Here is a 21,774-nt window from a genome sequence, read left to right as displayed (position 1 = left end):
AGCACAAGCCAGCAGTCAATATAACTGTCACAACTTTATTTGAAGACAACACAGATTAAGAACTAAACTTTACAATTCTAAGTTTTAACAACTTTATTTCTAACTACCCAATTCTTTGAGAAACTTAAATACCTACCGGATACTCATAACTTTCACTGGTTCATCTAATTCTTTTCCCGCATTTTCCTCTCTCTTCATGGGTTGATTCCCTCTGTCTCTCTCTTTGTCTGGTCAGAGGGTGAGTTGCTCTGATCTTTGCCATGTCCTAACTTGCCTCTGGCTTGTCTAGAGAGTGGGGTCGGGTCGAGCCCTGTACCTTCTTGACAACCTTCACTAATTTTCCAAAAACTTAACCAACTGAGGGCATTGAGTTAACTGGTTTTATCACCGTGAAACATTGTTAATAGTTTTTGGTGGTTTGCCAACAGTGAAGCAAGTATTCACTAACAGCAAAGAAAGGACTTCCCCAGTTTCTGGATTGATCAGATGAGATTGAAGGATTTAAACATGTGTCCTTGTGGAGAGATGGGACCAATCAACAAGTCACGACTGAACTGTGCCAGCAGGGACACTACCATCAGCATCACACATGGTCAGACAATGTTTTCAGTCAGTGCTAGTGATAAAAATCCATGTGGAGCAGGATCCCCAGTGAAATTCTTAACACATCCTGTGGTTAATAGAGGGAAATCCAGCCATTGCAGACTGTAGGTGGGAGTTGGAACTCCTGTCCACAATATATAATGGTTGGAATCCTTGGGTATTAATTAGCACCCAAGGGCTGAAGCAGGAGCATGATTGAAGTTTCATGACACAAAAAATCAAATGTTAATTAATCTAAAACACTAGCAACCTGAGGTCCTGCTGGATAGTAGCAACTCTGTGCTCCTATATGCTTTAGAGAGTTGGAAAACTGGCAGAAACCAGCTCAAAAGTACTGGCAGCGGTAATGTTGCAAATTCCTCCACATTCAATGTCAAGAAAGGTCCAACAGCAGTGCCTTTGCCAAAGCAAACCTGCCAAGAATTACTTCATATCAGTTGCACTGAGCAGGCCATAGCTTTCACATGCCTGATACCAAACTTCCCCATAATTGTTCTACTCAGTCTCAGTCACTGCAGGAGACTCCCACGAGGACAGCAGAAACACTGAAGATTGTCCTCAAAGCATTCCCTGAGGAGATAAAAGACCTCTGTTGTCTCATAGGAGTATCTAGTTTGTGAACATCCAAAATGGTGAAGCCTTATCTGAGAGGACACTAAACAGATCAAGACAATCAATGCAGAATGTGCTGAAATGAAATTAAAGCATCAGAAGGAGTGCACACCGCCTCAAACAGCCCACCTAAACCGCATGAGGCTGAGTCTACAGATCACGCATTGGACTTACCAATCAACCTTACCATCCTCAACCTGAAGGAACTGCTTAAAAGGCGAAAAGGCTCAAAGAAAACTTTAACCAAGGTGATACCTGGCTCTTGGTGGAGCTGAAAACAGTTCTGAAAAACTCCCATTGCAATTACAGGGGGTATAAACAAGAAAAAGCAATTATCAGGGTCTTTTTTGGCCAACTGAACAAAACATCTTCTCAAAATTCCTCAAATCTCAGGAGTGACAAGACATTGCACATGAGTCAGTGCTTCTGTAGAGTCAGGCTTCTTCCTGTATCTTTCCCCTCTGTGTTGTTCCAGGTGTGGGCCCCATTCAGGAGCTGCTGTACATGCAGCAGAAATTTTCTATGAAAACAGAAGTGAAATATTTAACAATTCCTACACAATATTAATCCACCAATTAATTCCACTGTAAAAGAAAGCTGTTCCTAATCATATTATATTGCAGTTTGTTCTAATACTTGGCAAGTCATATTGTAGCGAAACATGTTCAATCTGTGTGTTTATTACAGAGATCAGACTCCCATGTCTAAACTGACTGAATTGTGATATTCATTTGCAATGAAATCTGGAGACACGTATTATATCCAAATAATCTTGAAATTAAATCGAACTGAAATTTTTAAAAATGCTCTATTGCAGGAACAGTTTTTCAATTTAAACAGCGTTACCAAGTAATCAATTTATTCTAATTTTATGAAGTAGCTACTACATCTAAAAGATTATCATTTTATTGAGAACACGACACTAATTAGTCAGTGTTTTTTTTAACAAAACCCTGATCACACATCCTCGAGACACATTGTGCATTGATGACATTGTGTAATACATTTCCAACAAGGGCTACTGTGAGTTAAAGAGAAGCCCCAAAAGACTGTTCTGAAATAGACAACCAAACTTACTGACTAAACCATATAATCAATGACCTTTACAGAGGCAACTATGCAGCTGCTGACTAAAGCAAATACCCATTCACAAATCTTGTTTTGAATACCAACTGGGTGAACGAGCATGGGTTAACATTCAGTGGGCATGGGCACACAGAATAGACATAGATAAGAGGTTTTGTTCTCACCTTTCACAAAAATTCTCAAATCCAGATTAATGTCTAAAGCCTGTGAGAGGCTGTGAACCAGGGCCATGGTGAAGCTGCCCCATCTTCATTAAAAGTTGAGGGTTGCTTGAAGATTCTTGCTTCTTGGAACCTGTCAGCTTGGGAATGTAGTGGTGAGGGATTGTTAACTGTGCACTTACTCTAGACCAGCAATAACTGGCCACGCCTGGAAGGGGGCTGACGACTGGAATCAGAACCCATTGCCATCTTTAAATGACTCTGGATTGGTTTGGACTCGGCATAGACCTGGCCCACTTTTCCATGAATACCCTGGACTTTCCCTCTGTAATCACCTCAAATCCAACAAGTTTTGAGAGATCTACATGCCTCTAAGTCTGTCTCTAGCAGTCAAAGCTCTAAACTTTGGAATTGCTCCATATATCTCCACCTCTCTATTTCTCTTTTCTCCTTCTCAACATATCTTCACACCGACTGGTTCAGCCAAGCTTCTGTTCTTCTACTGTGTAATTTGTCGTGAGGTTTGGTGCAAGATTTTACTTTATGACACTTCTTGGGAGTACAGTGGGATATAATATAGCAGTGGAGGCACTGTATTACTAAAAGTTACTGTAAAGTAGGAGTCTGAGAGGCTGTCACAGAAACTGTTTCCCGATCTTTCAAACATTTCCTCACCTGCCACAAGGTGGGGCCCTCAGCTTGGACAACTCTCACCACGGCTATTATGGGTACCCACATAATACAGAAGATGATCATACACCAGCCCAGCGCTATTGACCAGACAGAGTATTCAACTGGTCCATATGTTGGAGGGGTAAATGTTGTTAAGGACCAGACTAAGATTGCCTGAATGAAATAAACACAGAAAGTAAAATCAGTAACATGATGAAAGGGACTTACTGTACATTTTTACATTCAGCTTAAATCACTCAAAGATGTAACATCTCCTTACGGTTAAAATGCACGGAGAGATCAGAATCCAACAAGCTCTCCACCAGAGCCAGAAAAGCCAATTCCTTTTCCCAATCATCATCTCAATGTCCTTGATGAATCTGTTTATCCCTGTGAATGGCAAGGAAGCAGAGAGACACCATCACTCGCGCTGTCCTGTCTTCAGGGCAGCTGGTTTTCTGTTGAAGTTCATCTTGTACAGGTGGCATTGATGAACAGGTTAAACAGAGAAAGGATTGCTGAAGATTTCAAACAGTATGAACAGAGTGTTCCTTATCACCAAATCGATTATCTGTACTCCAAGATTTAAAGGTCTTGAAGGAACTCTCACACTGTTTCGAGAAGACAAGTGTTCAAGGTGAATGGGAGATGAAGTGAGGTGGCAGGTTGAGGCCAAAGGTGCCAATGAGTGGGGATTGATGATGTGATGAAGTCATGTTGGTTGTGGAGCAGGGTTGTGGAAGATTTGGATCTGGTCAGGTATGGAGTTGGGAGTGTTTGATAGTGGAGATGAGAGGTGTGTGTTGTCTGGAATAGAGAGTGGTGGGTGGTCACATGCCCATGGGAAGTGATGTCACAGGTGAATGACTTGGTGGGAGACTGTTAATGTTATTCATTGTCAGGTCAACGTGAATGATTGAGGGAGTCATTTTTATAATGAGAGCAGATTTTAATCCTTCTAACATTTCCTGGGTAATTATAAGTCAGTCAGAACTTTCTGAAGTCTCTGTCTCTAACTCAGAGTTGGAACTTATTCAGAGGATTTTTGACACTGGGTATTTCCATGAGTATCATACATTCCCAGGCAATTCCCATATAGCCAGTGTGTTGGGACATCTGCCTGATCCTGGTGTACAGCTTCCAGCCAATGCCTGGTCTCCCAAAATCTGGAAATGTAAAATGTCGGCTAAGAAATTGCATTCATCACTTTAGAATTGATGAGCCTGATCTTTGTGTGAACAATAGTTAAGGGAGTGGAAACAATGGCTAATGTTAATTCCTGTAAACAGGTAATCAGTAAATAGTATTCCCTTGGCTGTATTCTTAGGGCACCATAAGGGCAAGAAAATGATCAAGAAACTTGTCCAATGGAATGAATGGATATGGATAGCACAGATAAAAGACATTGGAGTGTTGACTGACCATGATGGTATTAAATAGGGAAACAGGTTGGATGGACTGAATGGCCTACTCTTATTCCTGTGTCCCAAGATAAAGGGTCAGGAAGCATATTAATGTTCCTAATCTCTATGATGATCAAGACACTCACAGGAACAATCTCATTAAGGGAATCTCCTGATTCTGTAGGATCATCATTGTGGTCAGGGAAGTGAGAAGTCTTGAAACAATGTTAAGAATCTACCCATGTGATGCTTCTGTTATGAAGGTGGAAGGGAATATTTGGGGGTTTTGAAACAGTCAGAATGGACAAAGAACACAACTGTATAGAAATAGGCCTATCGGCCCTCTAAGCCTGCGCTTACACATTTTGCTCTTCCATAATAAAACTGTCCTCACGAACAGGATCTGTATCCCTCTATTCCCTTCCTATTCATGTATTTGTCCAGGTGCTTCTTGAATGCTGCTATTGTGTCTACTTCCACCATCTCCTCTAGCAGGCGTGTTCCAGGCACTCACCACCCTTTGTGTGAAAAACATGCCTTGTAGATCACTTCGAAACATCCCCCCACACCTTGAAAGTGTGTCCCCTAGTAATTGATCCCTCCACCCTGGGAAAAAAAACCTCTTACCTTCCACTCAATCCATGCCATCACAATCTTCTAAACTTCTATCAAGTCACCCCTCAACCTTTCATATTCCAATGAAAACAAACCCAGTCTGTCTAAATGTTCTTCATAGCTAAAATCCCCATACCCTGCAACATCCTGGTAAACGTCTCCTAAGCATCCACATCCATCTGCTACTGTGGTGACCAGAACTGTATGTAATACACCAAGTGTGACCTAACTAAAGTTCCATAAAGCTGCAGCATAATTTGCCTACCCTTACAATCAATGCCACTTCCAATGAAGGCAAGTATGCCACAGGTTAATTGGATTGGAAGGATTCAGTTGCTGTGGGGTAGTTATCAAGTGAGGGCATGATTGAAGTCAATTAGTTTCTAAATTTTGCTTTTCACTGTGGGACATGCATGATGTTGTTCACCTGTTATATCTGTATCATAGCCTTGTGATTTTGAAACATAGTTCAATAAAATTAGTTCATGAATTTTATAATCCTAAACTTTTGCCTCTGTCATTATTCATTTGACTCAAGTCTAAATCCTCACTAACTGTTCAAACCCTATAGTTATCTGCACAATATCCAGTGTAGATTTTGTAGTGTTCTCTGAAGAGGTGAAAGTATTCTCATAAATACATTTCAATTGTAATTATTTTTTTTTCCAGTCATACCCACCATAGATCCAGCTGAGACCAATGAGTTCCAACAGAGCAACTACAATGAGAATCCATCCAGTACAGAAATAATCCATTAAATGTAACCAATAAATCCCAGCCTAAAATGAAATGGAAAATTAGAAAGCATTAAATGGAAAAAAACATAACATTCAAATCTTTAAAATAGACATTAAAAGGATTTAAGAATTTATCTTTTCTCAACCGCAAAATACCCTGTTTGCTCGATTTATTCTCATTCCTTGAAGGGCTGGAATTAGTTGTGTTCCATTTTTCTTTTTTGAAATAAACAATCAATTTTGCATGTAGCAGCACGGTGGCTCAGTGGTTAGCAGTGCTGCCTCACAATGCCAGGAATGCAAGTCTGATTCCACCCTTGGGTGACTGTCTGTGTGGAGTTTATAAGTTCTCCCCATGTCTGTGTGGGTTTACTCCAGGTGCTCTGGTTTCCTTCCACAGTCCAAAGATATGTGGATTAGGTGGATTGGCCATGCTAAATTGTTCATAGTGTCCAGGGATGCAAAGGCTAGGCGGATTAACCATGGGGAACGCAGGGTTGTAGGGTAGAGGATGGTTCTGGGTGTGCAGCTCTTCAGAGGATCAATGCAGACTTGATGGGCTAAATGGTATTTCCACACTGCAGAGAGTCTATGATTCTGTCCAGATGTGATCTCGGTCAGGTGCAACACCTCTCTGGATTTATATATTATGATCTTTCCATGCCTTTCAATATTTTATTCACTGTTTTAACTTCCTGGGAACATTGTACTAATGATATTTATGAAATGTTCACAAAAGTCCTCTAGATATCTCCCCTTCCCATGACCTCTACTACATTCTCAGATGACACATATTCCTCATCAACTTTCCCTCTGCTCAAATTGCAATCGTCTTTATTAAATTAAATCTGCAACATTAGTCAAAATATTTTCTTTTTATTACTGCGATCGTGGGAATTAAAGGCAGCAATAAATATAGAGACCACAGCTTTATCCTGGATGAGGAAGGTCATCACTCCATCTTCATACAGACGTTAATAATTGGTGAACACCCTGATATTGCAACATCTGATTGCTTCATCAATGATTTCTAGATTTTAGCCTCCACTGCTCAATGCAGAAATTAGTGCTGTGTGTCAATCATTCTTCATGTGTTGCAGAATTCCAGACATAAATTCTCAAACTGCTTTTCCTCATTTTAAACCAAGCTCTCCAATCTCATAAATTTAATATTCTGAGTAAAATCACATTCTATAACCGCATAAGATCACCTCTCAAAATGAACTGGTCTGCAGCCTGAAAAGTACAATTTCTTGAATCTTTCCTCATAACTCAAAACCCCAATTCTAGGGGTCAGTCTTGTGGCTCCTAGCATTACAGTCTCCAGTATCCATGTGTCTGTCTGTCTTGTTGGGAAGAACTGGACGCAGTAGTTAAGGTAAGGTCTGACCACAGTGCTGTAAAGTTTGATGACCATTCCTTCTGATTTCTATTCTACAGTTTTGTGATCCAATTGATGAGGCTTATGGACTTTGTGAAACACAGAAAGCATGACACAATCCAAGAGAACGCAGCCTGTTTAATTGACTCACCAAGGAACACCTTCAACATTCACCACTTCGGCAAGTGTCCTGCAAGAGCACTTTCCAAAACTGCATTCCCCACAACCAAGCTAAAGCAGGCACCAGGCAGAAAAGAAAGTTGATTTACAAAGCAAAGAATTTCAGGTGCTGGAAGGTTGAGATGGAAATCAGGAAATTCTAGAATTATTCAACAGGGCAGACAGATTCAACAGGGAGATGAATAAGATTAACATTTCAGCTCAATGATGATCCTTCAGGAAGGAATTGGAAATCTTCATCAAGGGACAAGGGTACTGAGGGTGGAGAGTTGGAAATGGATTTTGCAAAGCAAGTCGGTGGAAATGCACATTTTGTTTATAAAGACATGCATAAAATGGTGGGAAGGAAAGAAGGGAGGGTGTTGTTTTCAGGGGGCAACTTGGGGGCACTCCAATTACACATAGCATCATGCTCAACTGCTCTGCAAAATCCATCCCAACCAAAGATTTCCAAACCTTCCTCGACCCAATATCCAGGATTTATAGATTCCTTGGTCCCACATGTGGCCTTGCCTGCAGTACCAGCAGTGCCCACCACTGAGCTTGTGGCACTGCTGACACTGGTGGAATGGCTGGTCAATCGGATACTCTTGCTAAGGATGGCACCTCTTCCTGCTGGTGATTGGCATGAGCCCCATTATTAGGAAATTTATTCTGCCCACTGCACTGTAAGGCTGCAGGGAATGGATAAATCACATCCTGTTGACTGTCTTCTTAGCCAGCAATACTCACATTCCACAAACAAACAAGAGAAAGAGTCACAGAATCATAGATTGTTACAGTACAGAAGGTGGCCATTCAGCCCATTATGTCCACACTGCTTCCCAGCAAGCATTATGACTCCTGCCACACACACACCCTTTTTCCAATTAAATAATCACCAATACCTCAATTGACTCACCATCACATTTCAAAGCTGTGCACTCCAGACCTGAACGTGAAAAAGATCTTCTTCATTACATTTGCAAATCGCTTTAAATCTGAGCCATCTCATTCTCGATCCTTTCACAAAGGGGAACAGTTTCTCCCTATCTACTCTATTCAGACCTCATATGAGTTTGGCAATGTCTGTCACATCTTCTCTTGACCCCTCCTCTCCTCTCTAAGGAGAATGACCCAATCTGTCCAATGTATTCTCATACATTAAGTTTCTCATTTTGGAATCATTTTTGTCGATCTCTTCTGCATTCTTCCAAAGTGTTCACATCCTTCCAATATTGTAGCATTCACAACAGTGCTCAGCACACCTGGTGAGGATTAACAAATTTCTTATACAAGTTCAACATAACCTTCTTGCTATTATACCCTAATAACTCTATTATTAAAGCCCAGGATACCATATGCTCTCTCTACATGTCCTACTATCTTCAATGATCTGTGAAAAGCTGCCCAGACCCCTCCTGCACTTCTTAAGTACTGCACCCCTGACGTTACAAATGTTTTCTCTCCCCAAAATGGATCGTCTCAAACTTCTTGCATTGAGCTTTACCTGGAAGCTACCTGCTCACTCCACCAACATGTCTGTGAACTTGTGGACTTTTCAACTCTCTTGCTTAGAGTTTACAATCCTTCCAAGGTTCATGTCACCTCCAAACTTTGAAACTGTCCCTTACAAGACAAGGTCTATACCCTGCAAATAAAGCAGGAAAAGCAGGGCTCCCACAACTGATGTAAAACAAGGAACTATGGATGTTGGACATCTGAATCAAAAACACAAACAGAAATTGCTGGTGAAACCTAGCAGCTACGGTACATCTCTGGTGAGAAAGTGGAGTTACCATTTCTCGATGATGAGTCACTGGACTTGAAACATTAACTCTGCTTTCTCCCTACAGATGCTGCCAGACTTTCTGGGTTTCACCAGCAATTTCTGTTTTTGTTCCAATCCCGATCTCTGGCGAACTCCATTACAAGCCTTCCTACAACCCAAAAAATATTTGGTGATCACTATTCTCCCAGCCAATTTTGTATCCAGACTGCTATTATCTCCTTTATACCATGAGCTATAACTTTCTTCATAAGTCTGCTGTGTAACATTGCTTAAAGTGAGTTTTGAAGGTTCATGTACACCACATCAATGACATTACCCTCATCGATCCTTTCTATTACCTCTTCAAGAATTGTCAGCCATGATTTGCCTTTTAGAAATCCACGCTGACTGTTCCTAATTAACCCACATATTTATCTATGCCTCAACTGATTCTGTCATTAATATTTGTTTCCAGATTTTTATCCACCACTGAAGTTAAACTGAATTGTCTGTCATTGCTGGGCTTACCTTCACAGGTTTTTTTTACAAATAAAGGCGTAACGTCTGCAATTGTCTAACCAGTCAGCACCTCCCCTGAGTTTAGGGAAGGCTGGAAAATTATGGTCAGTGGTGCTTTAATTTCTACACTTGCTTCCCTAAATGTTCTTGGATGCATGACACCTGCTTCTGGACCTTGTCAATTTAAGTATTGATTGCCTACTCAAAACTTCTTCCTGGTGAATATTGATCTTTATCGTGATAGAGCTTCCTCCTCCATTACTATAACTGGTGTCGCTTCCATCTCCTTGGTAAAGACAGATGCAAGGTATTCAGTTAACCCCTTAGTCATGTCTCTTGTCTCCATATTTCCTATATTTCAACTTGTGGGCCAAGTGCTGGAAAGTGAGATTAATGTAGAATTAATATAATTTTGGTTGTACAGACTTGAGGGCCAAAGGTCCTCTTCTGTACTATAGGATTCTATGATTCACTGTGTAAACCACCTTTTTTACCCTAATTGACTCAACTCCTCATTTTGCTATTAATGTGCCTATAGAAGACTTTGGAATTCCTTGATATGTTTGGCTGACAGTGCTTTCTCATCAGTGCTTTCTCATCAGTTAGTACATTTGGCTGGACAGCTGTCTTGAAATGCTGAGAGATGTCAGAGGTGCGTTTCAATTCCTGCACCAGCTGAAGATACCACGAAGTATCAACCTCTCCCCTTCCCTGAGGTGTGGTGATTCTCACATTAAACCATCACTCGTCGCCTCTCTGTGGCCCAGTAGGCCCATGGTGGCTTTACCTCTGACCTTAATCTTCTTATTAAACCCCCTTCACTTCTCCAATATGCTTTTCATTTCCCCTTTGAACCTTAGTGTTCTGCTTGAAGTTTTTGTCTTGACACTCATCATAACCTCACTTTTTCTTCTTCATTTTGTATTCTATCTCCTTTGTTCATCCTCAGAGCTCTGCATTTGTTTGTTCTCCTTTTGCTTTTTGAGGGAACATACCTTGATTGTACCTGAATCATGTCTATTTTAAACATAGCCCTTTGTTCAGTGACTGTTTTTCCCACCATAATTTTGTTCCTGTCTCTCTGGCTCAGCTCCATTCTTTGCCCATTGAAGTCAGCTCTCCTCCAGTTAATTCTTCTTATTCTGGACTGCCAATTATCCATTTTTATCACCACCCCTGGTCCAAAACCAAACCAGCAGTGGGGTTCTAAATGCTGGGAGCTTATTTAGACTGAACTTAATTCTTTGTGATTTATGAAACAGTGTCTCATTTTACTGAGTATCCTTGTCTAGAGAGGGTTGATTGCTCATGTGGAAACATAGCAAATGACTAAGCTACAACTTACCTGTGTTACAAACAGAAGGCCAAGGAAATAAAATAACAAACAAAGACCAGCTGTCAGATAAAGACGCTTTGGCCTAAGGAACTCAGGAAACTGGTCCAGCAGGCTTGTTATTACTGTTTCTATTGAAAACAAAAGTTATCAGTGATTAATTAATGATTTATACCAAGTCTTAGATAAATCCACCACCAGAGAAATGGCAGCCAAGAGAACTAAGGAGCCAATGGGGAGAGATTTCTCTGTCTATGGGCAGAATTGTATAAGAGCAATGTTTGGAAAATGGAGGCTTGCTAATGTCTCCTGAAAGTAACTCACCATCTCAGGGTGGGTGATAGAAGATTCTGAGATGTGGGCTATAGGCTGTGATTCAGTGGGAACGACAATATTAGACATTTAGTTCAACAATGTGTGGGAGAACTCTCTCAGATTGTATTGCAGAAGAGTTTGCAACACTGATTGGGAAGATTGTACCTTTGCTGTTTCTGATGCCAGGCAGTTCATCTGGTTTATTTTTCCTATCGGAGCAATGAGCCACAACTGAGTGGCTTGCCACTTTATTTCAGAGAGGCTTGTTGTTTCATGCCTCACAATTAATATGTTACCACAGCACTGTGGGGCAGCAAGGTTGCTCAGTGGTTAGCATTGCTGCCTCACAGTGCCAGGGACCCAGGTTCAATTCCAGCCTTGGGTGCCTGTCTGTGTGGAATGAGTGTGGGTTGTGATGTCTGCATGGGTTTCCTCCGGATGCTTGGTTTCCTCCCACAATCCAAGGATGTGCAAATTAGGTGAGTTGGCCATGCTAAAATGCCTGTAGTATTAGGTGCATTAGTCAGGAGTAAACGTAGGAGAATGGGTCTGGGTGGGTTACTCTTCGGAGGGTCGGTGTGTACCTGTTGGGCCAAAGGGTCTGTTTCCACACAGTAGGGAATCTTATCTAATATAATAACCTGTAAGACATTATATAAACCCTGCATAATTATGTGACTTAAGAGCAGAAAGGTCTCAGAAACTATCTTGACTTGGGCCACTTCAAGCATGACATACTGACAAACTGTGCTGCATGTTGTAATTGAGTACTTTCATACTCACCGAGAAGCGTACATGAATATAATGTTTGTATATAACAGTGAGCTGCAATAAATATTCTGTTGGATTCTTTAATAACATAAAGCATTGAAGCAAAATGCACATCAAGGATTCCAGGGTCTAACATATGATTATGGTTCTGAGGTTTTCAAGAAGGTCTCTCACACACAATCTCCTTCTATAAAAGGCATTAGGTGTCAGATGGGTTTTTCTGACACAATGATAGCTCTACAGTCAAAATTACTGACAGCAATGTTATTTCATCCAGGTTTATTTGATTGAATTCAAATTCCTCAGACACTGACGTGAAACACAACCAGAAACTATTGGAAACACTCTGCAGGTTTGGCAGCATCTGTGGAGAGAAAGCAGAATTAACATTTCAGATCCAGTGACCCTACTTCAGAATGCTGTTTTTTGAAGAAGGGTCACTGGACACAAAACATTAACTCTGCTTCCTCTCTACAGATGCTGCCAAACCTGCTGAGTTCTTCCTGCAATTTCTGATTTCCAGCATCTGCAGTTCTTTTTTGACATAGAGGTGAGGGTTGATCTCATGTCTCCAGGTCATTTATCCAGGCCTCCAGATTAGTCTGTTAACTGAATCACAACATAATTGCTGCTCAATACATTTTAACAAATCCTGTTCCTGATGAGAAGGGTCTAGATGTACATCAAAAATGATAGTTATTATATTGAGACACCTAGAACTTGGCAGCAGAAACAGAAATATGAGTTGTATGATACAACAGAAAGAACAAGGAAAGGGGAAGCAATGGCCTAATGGTATTACCGTTGGACTGTTAATCCAGAGATTATATCCAAGGGACCCAGGCTCAAATCCTGCCACGGCAGTTGGTGGAATTAAGAATCTAATGATGACCATGAATTGATTGTTGGAAAAGCTGACCTGATTTCCTAATGTCTTTTAGAGAAGGAAGCTGCCATCCTTACTTGGCCTGGCCTAGATGTGGCTCCAGACCCGTTGCAATGTGGTTGACTCTTAACTGCCATCTGGGCAATTAGAGATGGGCAATAAATGCTGCCTAGCCAGCAATGATCTCATCCCATGAATGAATGAAGAAAAACAAAATTGTGAACAGCGACTGAACATGAATGCAGATTTTTAAAAAACATGAATTCCACTGTAAATCTTCCAGATGTTAGGTAACAATGACCTGAATATTTCTTTCCTACAACTTGGAACACGCTTCATTCAACCAAGCTGAGGTTTCATTAAGACATTGTGGAGAATTTGACTATAGAGTAACATTGTTTTCTCATGCATTACAATCATCAGCAGTAGTTCCAAACATAATAGCTTAGATAAGTTCCTTTTATAGAAGTAGAAAGAGATTGGTTAAATTAAGTAACATTATTGTTGAACTTAAAAGATGTCATTCTTACCAAAACTTGCAAACAGTGTGTCAAGTCCCAAAGTGAGCAGCATGAAGAAAAATAAAATGGACCATAAAGTTGCCCATGGCAACTGTGCAAGGGCCTCTGGGTAGGCAATAAAGGCCAAACCAAACCCTGAACAATGGATACAAAACAAATGATAATATTAGTCCTGCGTACAATCAACACACACTGCTACATTTAATTCCGTATAGTCACTGATGTTGAGGCAAATTCAAAAAGTCTCAGCTGAGACATTCCAATTACTTCTGGAACATACCATGTGGCACACCCTGAATATAAGGATGAATGTATGGGCATGAGATCAGTAATTCAGAATGGTGAGATTGTGACATCTTAATTGTGAACTGGATATGTCGAAGGTCAGTAATTTCATATCTCAAACTATGTTAAATCAGTTCTGTACATTTGTTGAATAGTGCCTACTTTCAATGGGAATCAATAATTTTAAAGAAACTTGTTTTTTTATAGGTATTTTTATTGAAAATTTAACATTTTTACAAGTTTACAAAATAAAAAAACCCAAGCATAAACATTGATATACAATTAAATCTTAAATAAATAATAACCAAAATTTAACAAAAAAAAGACAAAAAAAACTCAACTAACTACTAATCTAACCGACAACTAACCAGAGTGCAGAATTAAGTCTCTTACATTATTAAATTAAGAGAAACAAAAACCCAACGGATAACACAGAAATTGGGTAGTGAGATACATGCTGGGAATGTATTAACATCATATGTAACAAAACCCGTATTCGTGCGGGATTCCTCTCCCAAGGGGCCACGGACCAGCCAGGTTCGCCATTTCAATTAAATAAAAGCCCTTGTTAGGACGGCCGAAATATATGTATTTATATAATTCAAGAAGGACTGCCATATTTTATGGAATAATTTGGTCTTTTGGTGCACCATATTTGTAAGGAAATCAAGGGGAATACATTCCATAACTAATCTGTGCCAAATTGAAAGTCCAGGGGGGCCCTCAGCCACCCAGTTTACCAAAATATTTTTCCTTGCATAGAAAGAGAGAATAGAAAATAATCTCTTCCCGTGCATATCCAGGGAGGGTAAGATCGAAAAGCCCAAAAAGAGAGATACAGGGTCCACTCTAATTTCCGTTCCTAAGATTTCTGTCAGAGCAGTTGCTACTTTAGTCCAATATCTACGGATCTTATGACAGGTCCATAGGCAATGTACAAAAGTGCCCACCTCTATTTTACATTTGGGACACATTGGAGATGTTCCTGCCTTAAATTTTGCCAATCGATCCGGTGCTATATGGGCCCTATGAAGTATCTTCAGCTGAATAGCCTGAGTTCTGTTGCAGATGGTGATTCTTCTGGCATTTTCCCAAATGTCATTCCATGTTTCTATAGAGATTTCTAGTCCCAAATCCTGATCCCATATTTTAAGCAGATTGTCTATATCTCCCAATACTTCACCATGTAGTAAATGATAAATAGTACTGATGGAAGATACCCCCATTGGCCATAGCATTCTACATTCTCTATCTGATTTATAAAGACTATCTAATAACGTAGTCTTCTTCTGTATGTAATCTCGAATTTGGAAGTATCGAAAGAGGTCTCCATTAGGTAATCCGAATTTCTGACGCAGCTGTTCAAAAGACATCAGGATCCCTTCTTTAAATAGATCCCCTAAACAAGAGATACTCCTGGATCTCCAGAGTTTGAAAGTGGCATCTGTAAACCCCAGTTGAAATCCCCATGCTCCCACTATCGGAGCATAGGGGATGTTTTATGTGAGTTGCCCTCATTTTGCCGCATTATATTCCAAGCTTTAATTGTGTTTAGTATTATGGGGTTTTTACAGTGATCCGTAATGATTTTCCTCTTGTCTGAAAATAAAAGGTTAATAAGTGGGCATTTTACTTGAGAAGCCTCGATGTCCAGCCAGATTGATTGCGGGTCAGACAAGACCCAATCAGCTATGTAACTTAATAGGGAACTTAACTGATATTTCCTAAAATCTGGGAAATCCAATCCTCCCCTTGCCTGTGGAAGCTGTAGCTTCTTCAGCTTAATGAGGGGCTGTCTATGATTCCAAATAAAGAAACCCAACCAGCCTTATGATTTACGTAGTGCCAGCCTCAGCAGCATCACCAGAAGCATTCTCATAGGGTATAGGAGACGGGGCAGGACATTCATTTTAATTAGTGCTATTCTACCTAGCCAGGAAATTGGAAGGTCTCCCCATCGCTGGAGGTCCTGCCTTATCCTTTCCAGTAAATGCACAAAGTTAGCCTTGTATAACTGACCAAATGCTGGGGTAATAAAAATGCCTAATTATAAAAAACCCTCCAGGGACCACTGAAAGGGAAAGTGGGATCCATCCAATAAGTGGGATATACTAGCAAGGCCACCCATTGGCAGAGCCTCCGATTTTGAGAAATTAATTTTATAGCCTGAAAATACACTAAACTTAGATTAAGCGAGGCACGGACATCAAAGGATTACTGAGGAATAGAAGAACATCATCTGCATAAAGGGTAATTTTATGTTTACCTGTACCAATCCTCGGGGTCGTTATATTAGGGTCAGCCTGTATAGCTTCTGCTAGTGGCTCAATTATTAGCGTAAATAGCAATGGCGAGAGAGGACATCCCTGACGGCAGCCCCTATCCATACTGAAGTTATCCGAGCCTAATCCATTGGTAATCACAACTGCTTTGGGATCACTATACAGTGTTGAGACCCATTTGGTAAACACCTTTCCAACGCCAAAGCTTTCCAATGTGTAAAACAAATATGACCATTCAACCCTGTCGAATGCCTTTTCCGCATCTAATGAGACTACTATTCCTGGTATCTTTCCCTGATGGCAGGCTTGAATCACATTCAAAACCCTTCTAACATTATTGGATGATCTACGGCCCTTAATAAACCCCGTCTGATCCTCCTTTATGATATGTGGCAATACCCTTTCTAGCCTCAATGCTAACGTTTTAGAGAGGATTTTAAAATCTACATTTAGCAAGGATATTGATCTGTATGACGCACAATCTTCTGGGTCCTTTCCTTTTTTAAGGATAAGAGAGATATTTGCCTCTTTCAGTGAAGGCGGGAGACAGCCCTGACTGTATGAGTAGTTATACATGTCCATAAGTGGACCAGCCAATATTCCTGTAAATTCTTTATAGAATTCAGCTTGAAAGCCATCTGGGCCAGGTGCCTTACCGCTCTGAAGTTGCCTGATTGTGTCAAGTATTTCTTGGATTGTTAGGGGAACATTCAAGACCGATATCTGTTCCTGAGTTAGGTCCAGAAAGGTCAAGTTTTTAAAAATGATTGCATCCTCCAAGTCCTGTCTTCACAATCCTGTGATTTATATAAATCAGAATAAAATTTTCTAAAGATTGCGTTAATCCTTTTACGATCATGAGTAAAAATACCAGTACTTTCCTTGATAGACGTGATATTTGAGGGGCCTTCTTTTTCTTTGCAAGAAATGCTAAGTATTTACCAAATTCATATGACCTTTGTTTTGCAAATAATATTTCCCTCTTAGCCGTTTGGGTAAGCGTGGTGTTTAAAGCTGTCCTAAGGGCCATAATCCTTTGCAATTTGATAATAGAAGGTCTGTCAGCGTATGCTGTTTCAGCTGCTTTTAAGCGAGCTTCGAGCAGACGCTGTTGTTCTCCCTTTAATTTTTTCTGGGTCGCTGAGTATGAGATGATCAAACCTCGTGCGTAAGCTTTGATGGTCTCCCACATCATTGATTGGTTGCTAGCCGTACCTAAATTAATTTCTAAAAAAGTTTTAAATTCTTGAGAGAAGTACTTTACAAATTTACTGTCTTTCATCAGGAAGGGGTCCATACGCCAATGCCAGGGTGATGTCTCATTGTTCCTCGCCTTGATTTCCATATATACAGCAGCGTGATCAGAAATTGTAATACTGCCTATTTTACAGGATGATATGGAATTTTAAAAAATCGAGGGGCAAAAAACAGATCAATTCTGGTATGGCATTTGTGTGGATTGGAGTAAAAAGAAAAATCTCTGCCCTGTGGATGAAGGCATCTCCATATATTTACTAGTCCTAACTCTTTGTTCAAGTCCACCAATTGTCTAGATCTGGGAGATACTCCTGCAGTACTCTTGGGAATCCTATCTATTTCCGGATCCATAATACAATTAAAGTCTCCCGCTATAATTGTATGACAGGCACCGAGAGCCATCAACTTTGAGAAGGCTTCCATTATAAATTTAAAAGGAAGTGCCGGGGGCAATACAAATTTAAAATCCCATATTTCTCTCCATTTATAAGGGCTTTAATCAGAATATATCGTCCAGATTCGTCTTTTATCTGATTTAGGATTTTGAAAGGGAAATTCTTCCGAATAAGAATAACAACTCCCCTGCGTTTTGAGCTAAAAGAAGAAAAAAAGGCCTGATCAAATCCACCCTGTCGTAATTTCAAGTGTTCTTTATCCAATAAGTGTGTCTCCTGTAGGAGAGCTATATCAACCCTTTCTTTCTTGAGGTTTGATAATATTTTCTTCCTTTTGACTGGTGAATTACTCCCCTTGACATTCCAGGTGCACCACTTAACCGACTGATCAACCATAATCGTCCAGGCAAATCCGAGACCCCTCGGGAGGGGAAACCCTATCCAGAACATCCCGAGCATAGAGCATATAAAATTCACAAAAATAAAGGCTCTCTAATACACTCACAACAGTAAAATAAAAAACTATTTTGAAATAAAAAAAATATAAAACGTATTTAAATGGAGATTTTCCCCCTTGTTCCCGGGGGTATCACTTCCTTTCCAAAAGTCTATTGTATCCCCTCCAAACCAGTGCCCCACCCTTGACCCAGGCGCTCCTCAATAGGATGAAGAAAATTCAAATATACTACAGAACTAGAGTTAACAGTGAGCACCCTACTCGCCCCACCCCAACCTACAACAACACCTGGATATATTTGGTAATGTTAATACCATGTATAAACATATATAACTATGAAATTACAACCTCAACAAGTAATAATTAAATATAATAATACAAAATAACAAGGGAAAACAACCCCGCTCCTAGAGACAGAGGTAAAATAGTATAAGGTAACCACCTCCCCCCACCAACATTAACTAGACCCCCCAGCCTATATATATATATATAATAAAAAAAAAACAAGGAGGTGGAGAAAATCGTTAAGTAGAGAACAAATAAATAAATCCCTCTCCCCACCCCCCAAGATAATATTAAACAGTAAGGTAAAAAAATGATTAATATATTAAAAAAAAGGGAGGGTGGGATGTAAACCGGAGTGGGGGGAAAGCAAACCAACATCAATTATCTCTTACAATTTATCTAAGAGAGTCCAAAAATTCCTTGGTCTTTTCCAGCGATCCGAAGTTATACATGGACCCTTCATGGTTAAAGCGTAGCGTCGCTGGGTAGCGCAAGGAGTACTGAATACTTAAGTCCCTTAAACACTTCTTCGCCTCATCAAACACCTTCATCTTTCAGACCAGAGCTGGGGAAAAGTCCTGGAATAACATGATCTTGGATCCTTTATAGATCATGGCTTGGAGATCTTTTCCAAGATTTCTGGAGGCTTCTAAAAGTATCTGCCTCTCCTTATAACTCTGCAGCCGGAACAGGACCGGGCGGGGACGCTGGTTTGAGCCGGATCCGCGTATTGCAACCCAGTAGTCCCATTCCACCCTTACCTGGCCTGATCCAGCCTCCAGATTTAAAAGCTGTGGAAGCCACTGTTCAAGGAACACTGTAAGCTGGCCTTCCTCTTCCCGTTCGGGAAGGCCCAGCAAATGAATATTTTTTCTACAGCCTCAATTCTCAAGGTCGTCAATGTGATTCTCTAAGGTCCAGACTCGCTGTTCGAGAATCCGGACCTGATTCACGGCCGATTGTGCTGTAGTTTCGGAGGTCGCGGCCTTTAGCTCCGCCCCTCCGACTCAGCGCTCGATTTCCTTGATGTCTTGCTTTTGCAGCGCTGCCGAGAGTGAGTCCCATCGGCTTCAGGATTCTTCTATAAAAGCGTCAATCTTCGCATCAAGTTTGGATATTACTCCCACGAGGCTCGCCACCGAAAGTAAGCCCCCCGGGGCGGCTGCGGACGCCTCTTCTGCAGCTGGAGAGGGTGGGGGAGGGGTTCCTGCTTGCTGAGAGCTGCAGGCTCCCCTTTAGTCATTTTTACTGGAGATGAAATTGTTTAAATTCAATACTAAACAACTAATTACATTAAGTAAAAACTATTTTAAATGATTTGGTGAGTGTGGTGGGGGTGGGCGACCCACTTTGCCCAAGTCTTGGGAGGAGCACTGTAGACTCAGACTTGCTGGGTCGCCGCCATCTTGGATTCCCAAAGAAACCTGGTTTATAGATCTTCTAAGTTTAAACCCATTCTAGCTAAGTTATATCATTGCCCATGGTGGTTACTGGGTAAAACATTTACATGCATGCTGTTATCAATGGAGTAGTGGATGAGTGGGAGATAATGCACTCCTCCAGCCTCAGTCAAACAAGGGGGCAGTGACAAGGAGTTCAGAACAACTGGAATATCCAGACCTGTCCTTGCTGGTGGTTCTTCCTTGCCACTCAAGCTGGTGTACAATGGAACACTTGCTATCAACAGGAACATGGTGGATCAAACCACTGGCTTCCTGAAGGTGTCAAATCAAGTTCAAATGGAGTACATCTCAAAATCACTAGAGGTTTGCTGAATCTCTCAAATCTTGCTTCCAGGACGGCAGAGTTATCCTGGGAGAATGAATAGGAGGAGGCAGGTGGTGGTGGTTGGCATGGTTGTCCCTGGACAGATACTCAGGTTATTCAGTAATCTAATCACTGCCACGCAATAATTGTTCTACCATTCCCTAGCTATCAACCCAACTTTTATTTAACATCAAAATAAATCCGGAAATAGAAGCCACTAATAAACACAATCATTCCATGAGAACTTCATTGTGCACCAATTCCAATAATGTAGGAAAAGTTGATCTTTCTGTTACTGAATTCTCTGAGCACCTGTCTTATGTTTGCCTGTTGCCCTGTTACTATCATTCTCAATTATTTTTCTGTTCCTTTCTCATTCCATTAATCCCATTGACTCAATGCTCTTTTGGGCAAATTACACTCAGGCCCAGGTGTCCTCTAGTACCCCATCGATGTCTAACAAATGACACATATGTGCTATCCTGCAGCAGAATAGTATGGTTAACTTTGTATTTACCTGACCGTGCAACCTCTGAAACGGGCTTGTTTTGCACATGAGCCATGTGTCCAAGAGTGGAGAAGATGATAAATCCCGCAAACACACTCGTAGCACAATTAACAACACAGACAATGATGGTATCTTGGTAACAGTTGTTGTGGAATTTGTTGTAGGATGACAATGTGATTAAACTGCCCCAACCCACTGATGTCGAGTAGAAAATTTGTGTTGCAGCATCTTTCCAGACCTGATAAATAGAAGGGAGAATTCATCAGCGCTGAACGATTTCACTTGAACTCATTCAACTGAAAAACTACATTGACCACAAGAAGCATAGTGTGAGTTAGTCCAGCAGCTCAATGTGATCTGACTGAATTAAACTAGCTCTGATCAACACCATCTCACTTAATAGGAGGGCCATCATTTGATTTTCCTTTGACTACTTGCTGCCAACTTTAAGATTTTCCCTCCAAAATTGACTCATAGCAGAAATAAAACCCCACTGGACCAAAAATCTGATCTTCTGCAAAGACATTGCTATTTTCTGCACTGCAGTCTGTTAAGCAAAATGTAAACTGCATACATTGGGGTTAATTTGGATCACAAAAATGATTTAAATTAGATTTAAAATAGGTATGAATGTCAAACTGAGTGCACATTTGTAACAAACCATCTTATACTTAAATGGTGAGGCTCCAGATGCTCCTTGTTATTTATGTGTAAATTCCACAGCAATTTCTGACTGCACTCAGAGGTTCAGAGAAATATCTCTGATATGCACCACTCTGCTGTTATAAAAATGGTATCTCCTGACATTTACAAACTTGGCTCAGTGTGAAATTACCTATTACATGCGTAGAGTCACATTATTATTGTTGATGTGGAAGAAGGGTTTGGGGGGGAAGGGGGAGAAGATCAACTGAAAGGCAGGATCTTAGCTCTCAGCAGCTCCCCCAGGTCCTCCCATCTACATGAAGTAGAGTCCTTCAAAAAAGTGTTGAT

At 40.7% G+C, this 21,774-nt stretch overlaps 1 protein-coding gene across 1 annotated transcript in view; it reads right to left on the bottom strand.

The window, feature by feature from the left end:
- Positions 1–1,597: 1,597 nt before the first annotated feature.
- The window catches only part of LOC132820002 (sodium- and chloride-dependent neutral and basic amino acid transporter B(0+)-like), a 56,211-nt gene continuing 36,034 nt past the window's right edge, over positions 1,598–21,774 (bottom strand). Inside the window, exons 8-14 of the mRNA XM_060831932.1 lie at positions 20,791–21,019; positions 13,555–13,680; positions 11,065–11,183; positions 5,832–5,931; positions 3,415–3,524; positions 3,138–3,308; positions 1,598–1,735 (exon numbers count right to left, since the gene is read on the bottom strand). Coding sequence (XP_060687915.1) covers positions 1,598–1,735; positions 3,138–3,308; positions 3,415–3,524; positions 5,832–5,931; positions 11,065–11,183; positions 13,555–13,680; positions 20,791–21,019 — 993 coding nt within the window. The remainder of the gene's footprint in view (positions 1,736–3,137; positions 3,309–3,414; positions 3,525–5,831; positions 5,932–11,064; positions 11,184–13,554; positions 13,681–20,790; positions 21,020–21,774) is intronic.

The sequence above is a fragment of the Hemiscyllium ocellatum genome, chromosome 11 (assembly GCF_020745735.1).
Source record: "Hemiscyllium ocellatum isolate sHemOce1 chromosome 11, sHemOce1.pat.X.cur, whole genome shotgun sequence".
Lineage (NCBI taxonomy): Eukaryota > Metazoa > Chordata > Chondrichthyes > Orectolobiformes > Hemiscylliidae > Hemiscyllium > Hemiscyllium ocellatum.
The sequence above is the reverse complement of the archived record's forward strand: the minus strand, read 5'-3'. Positions and strand labels throughout refer to the sequence as shown.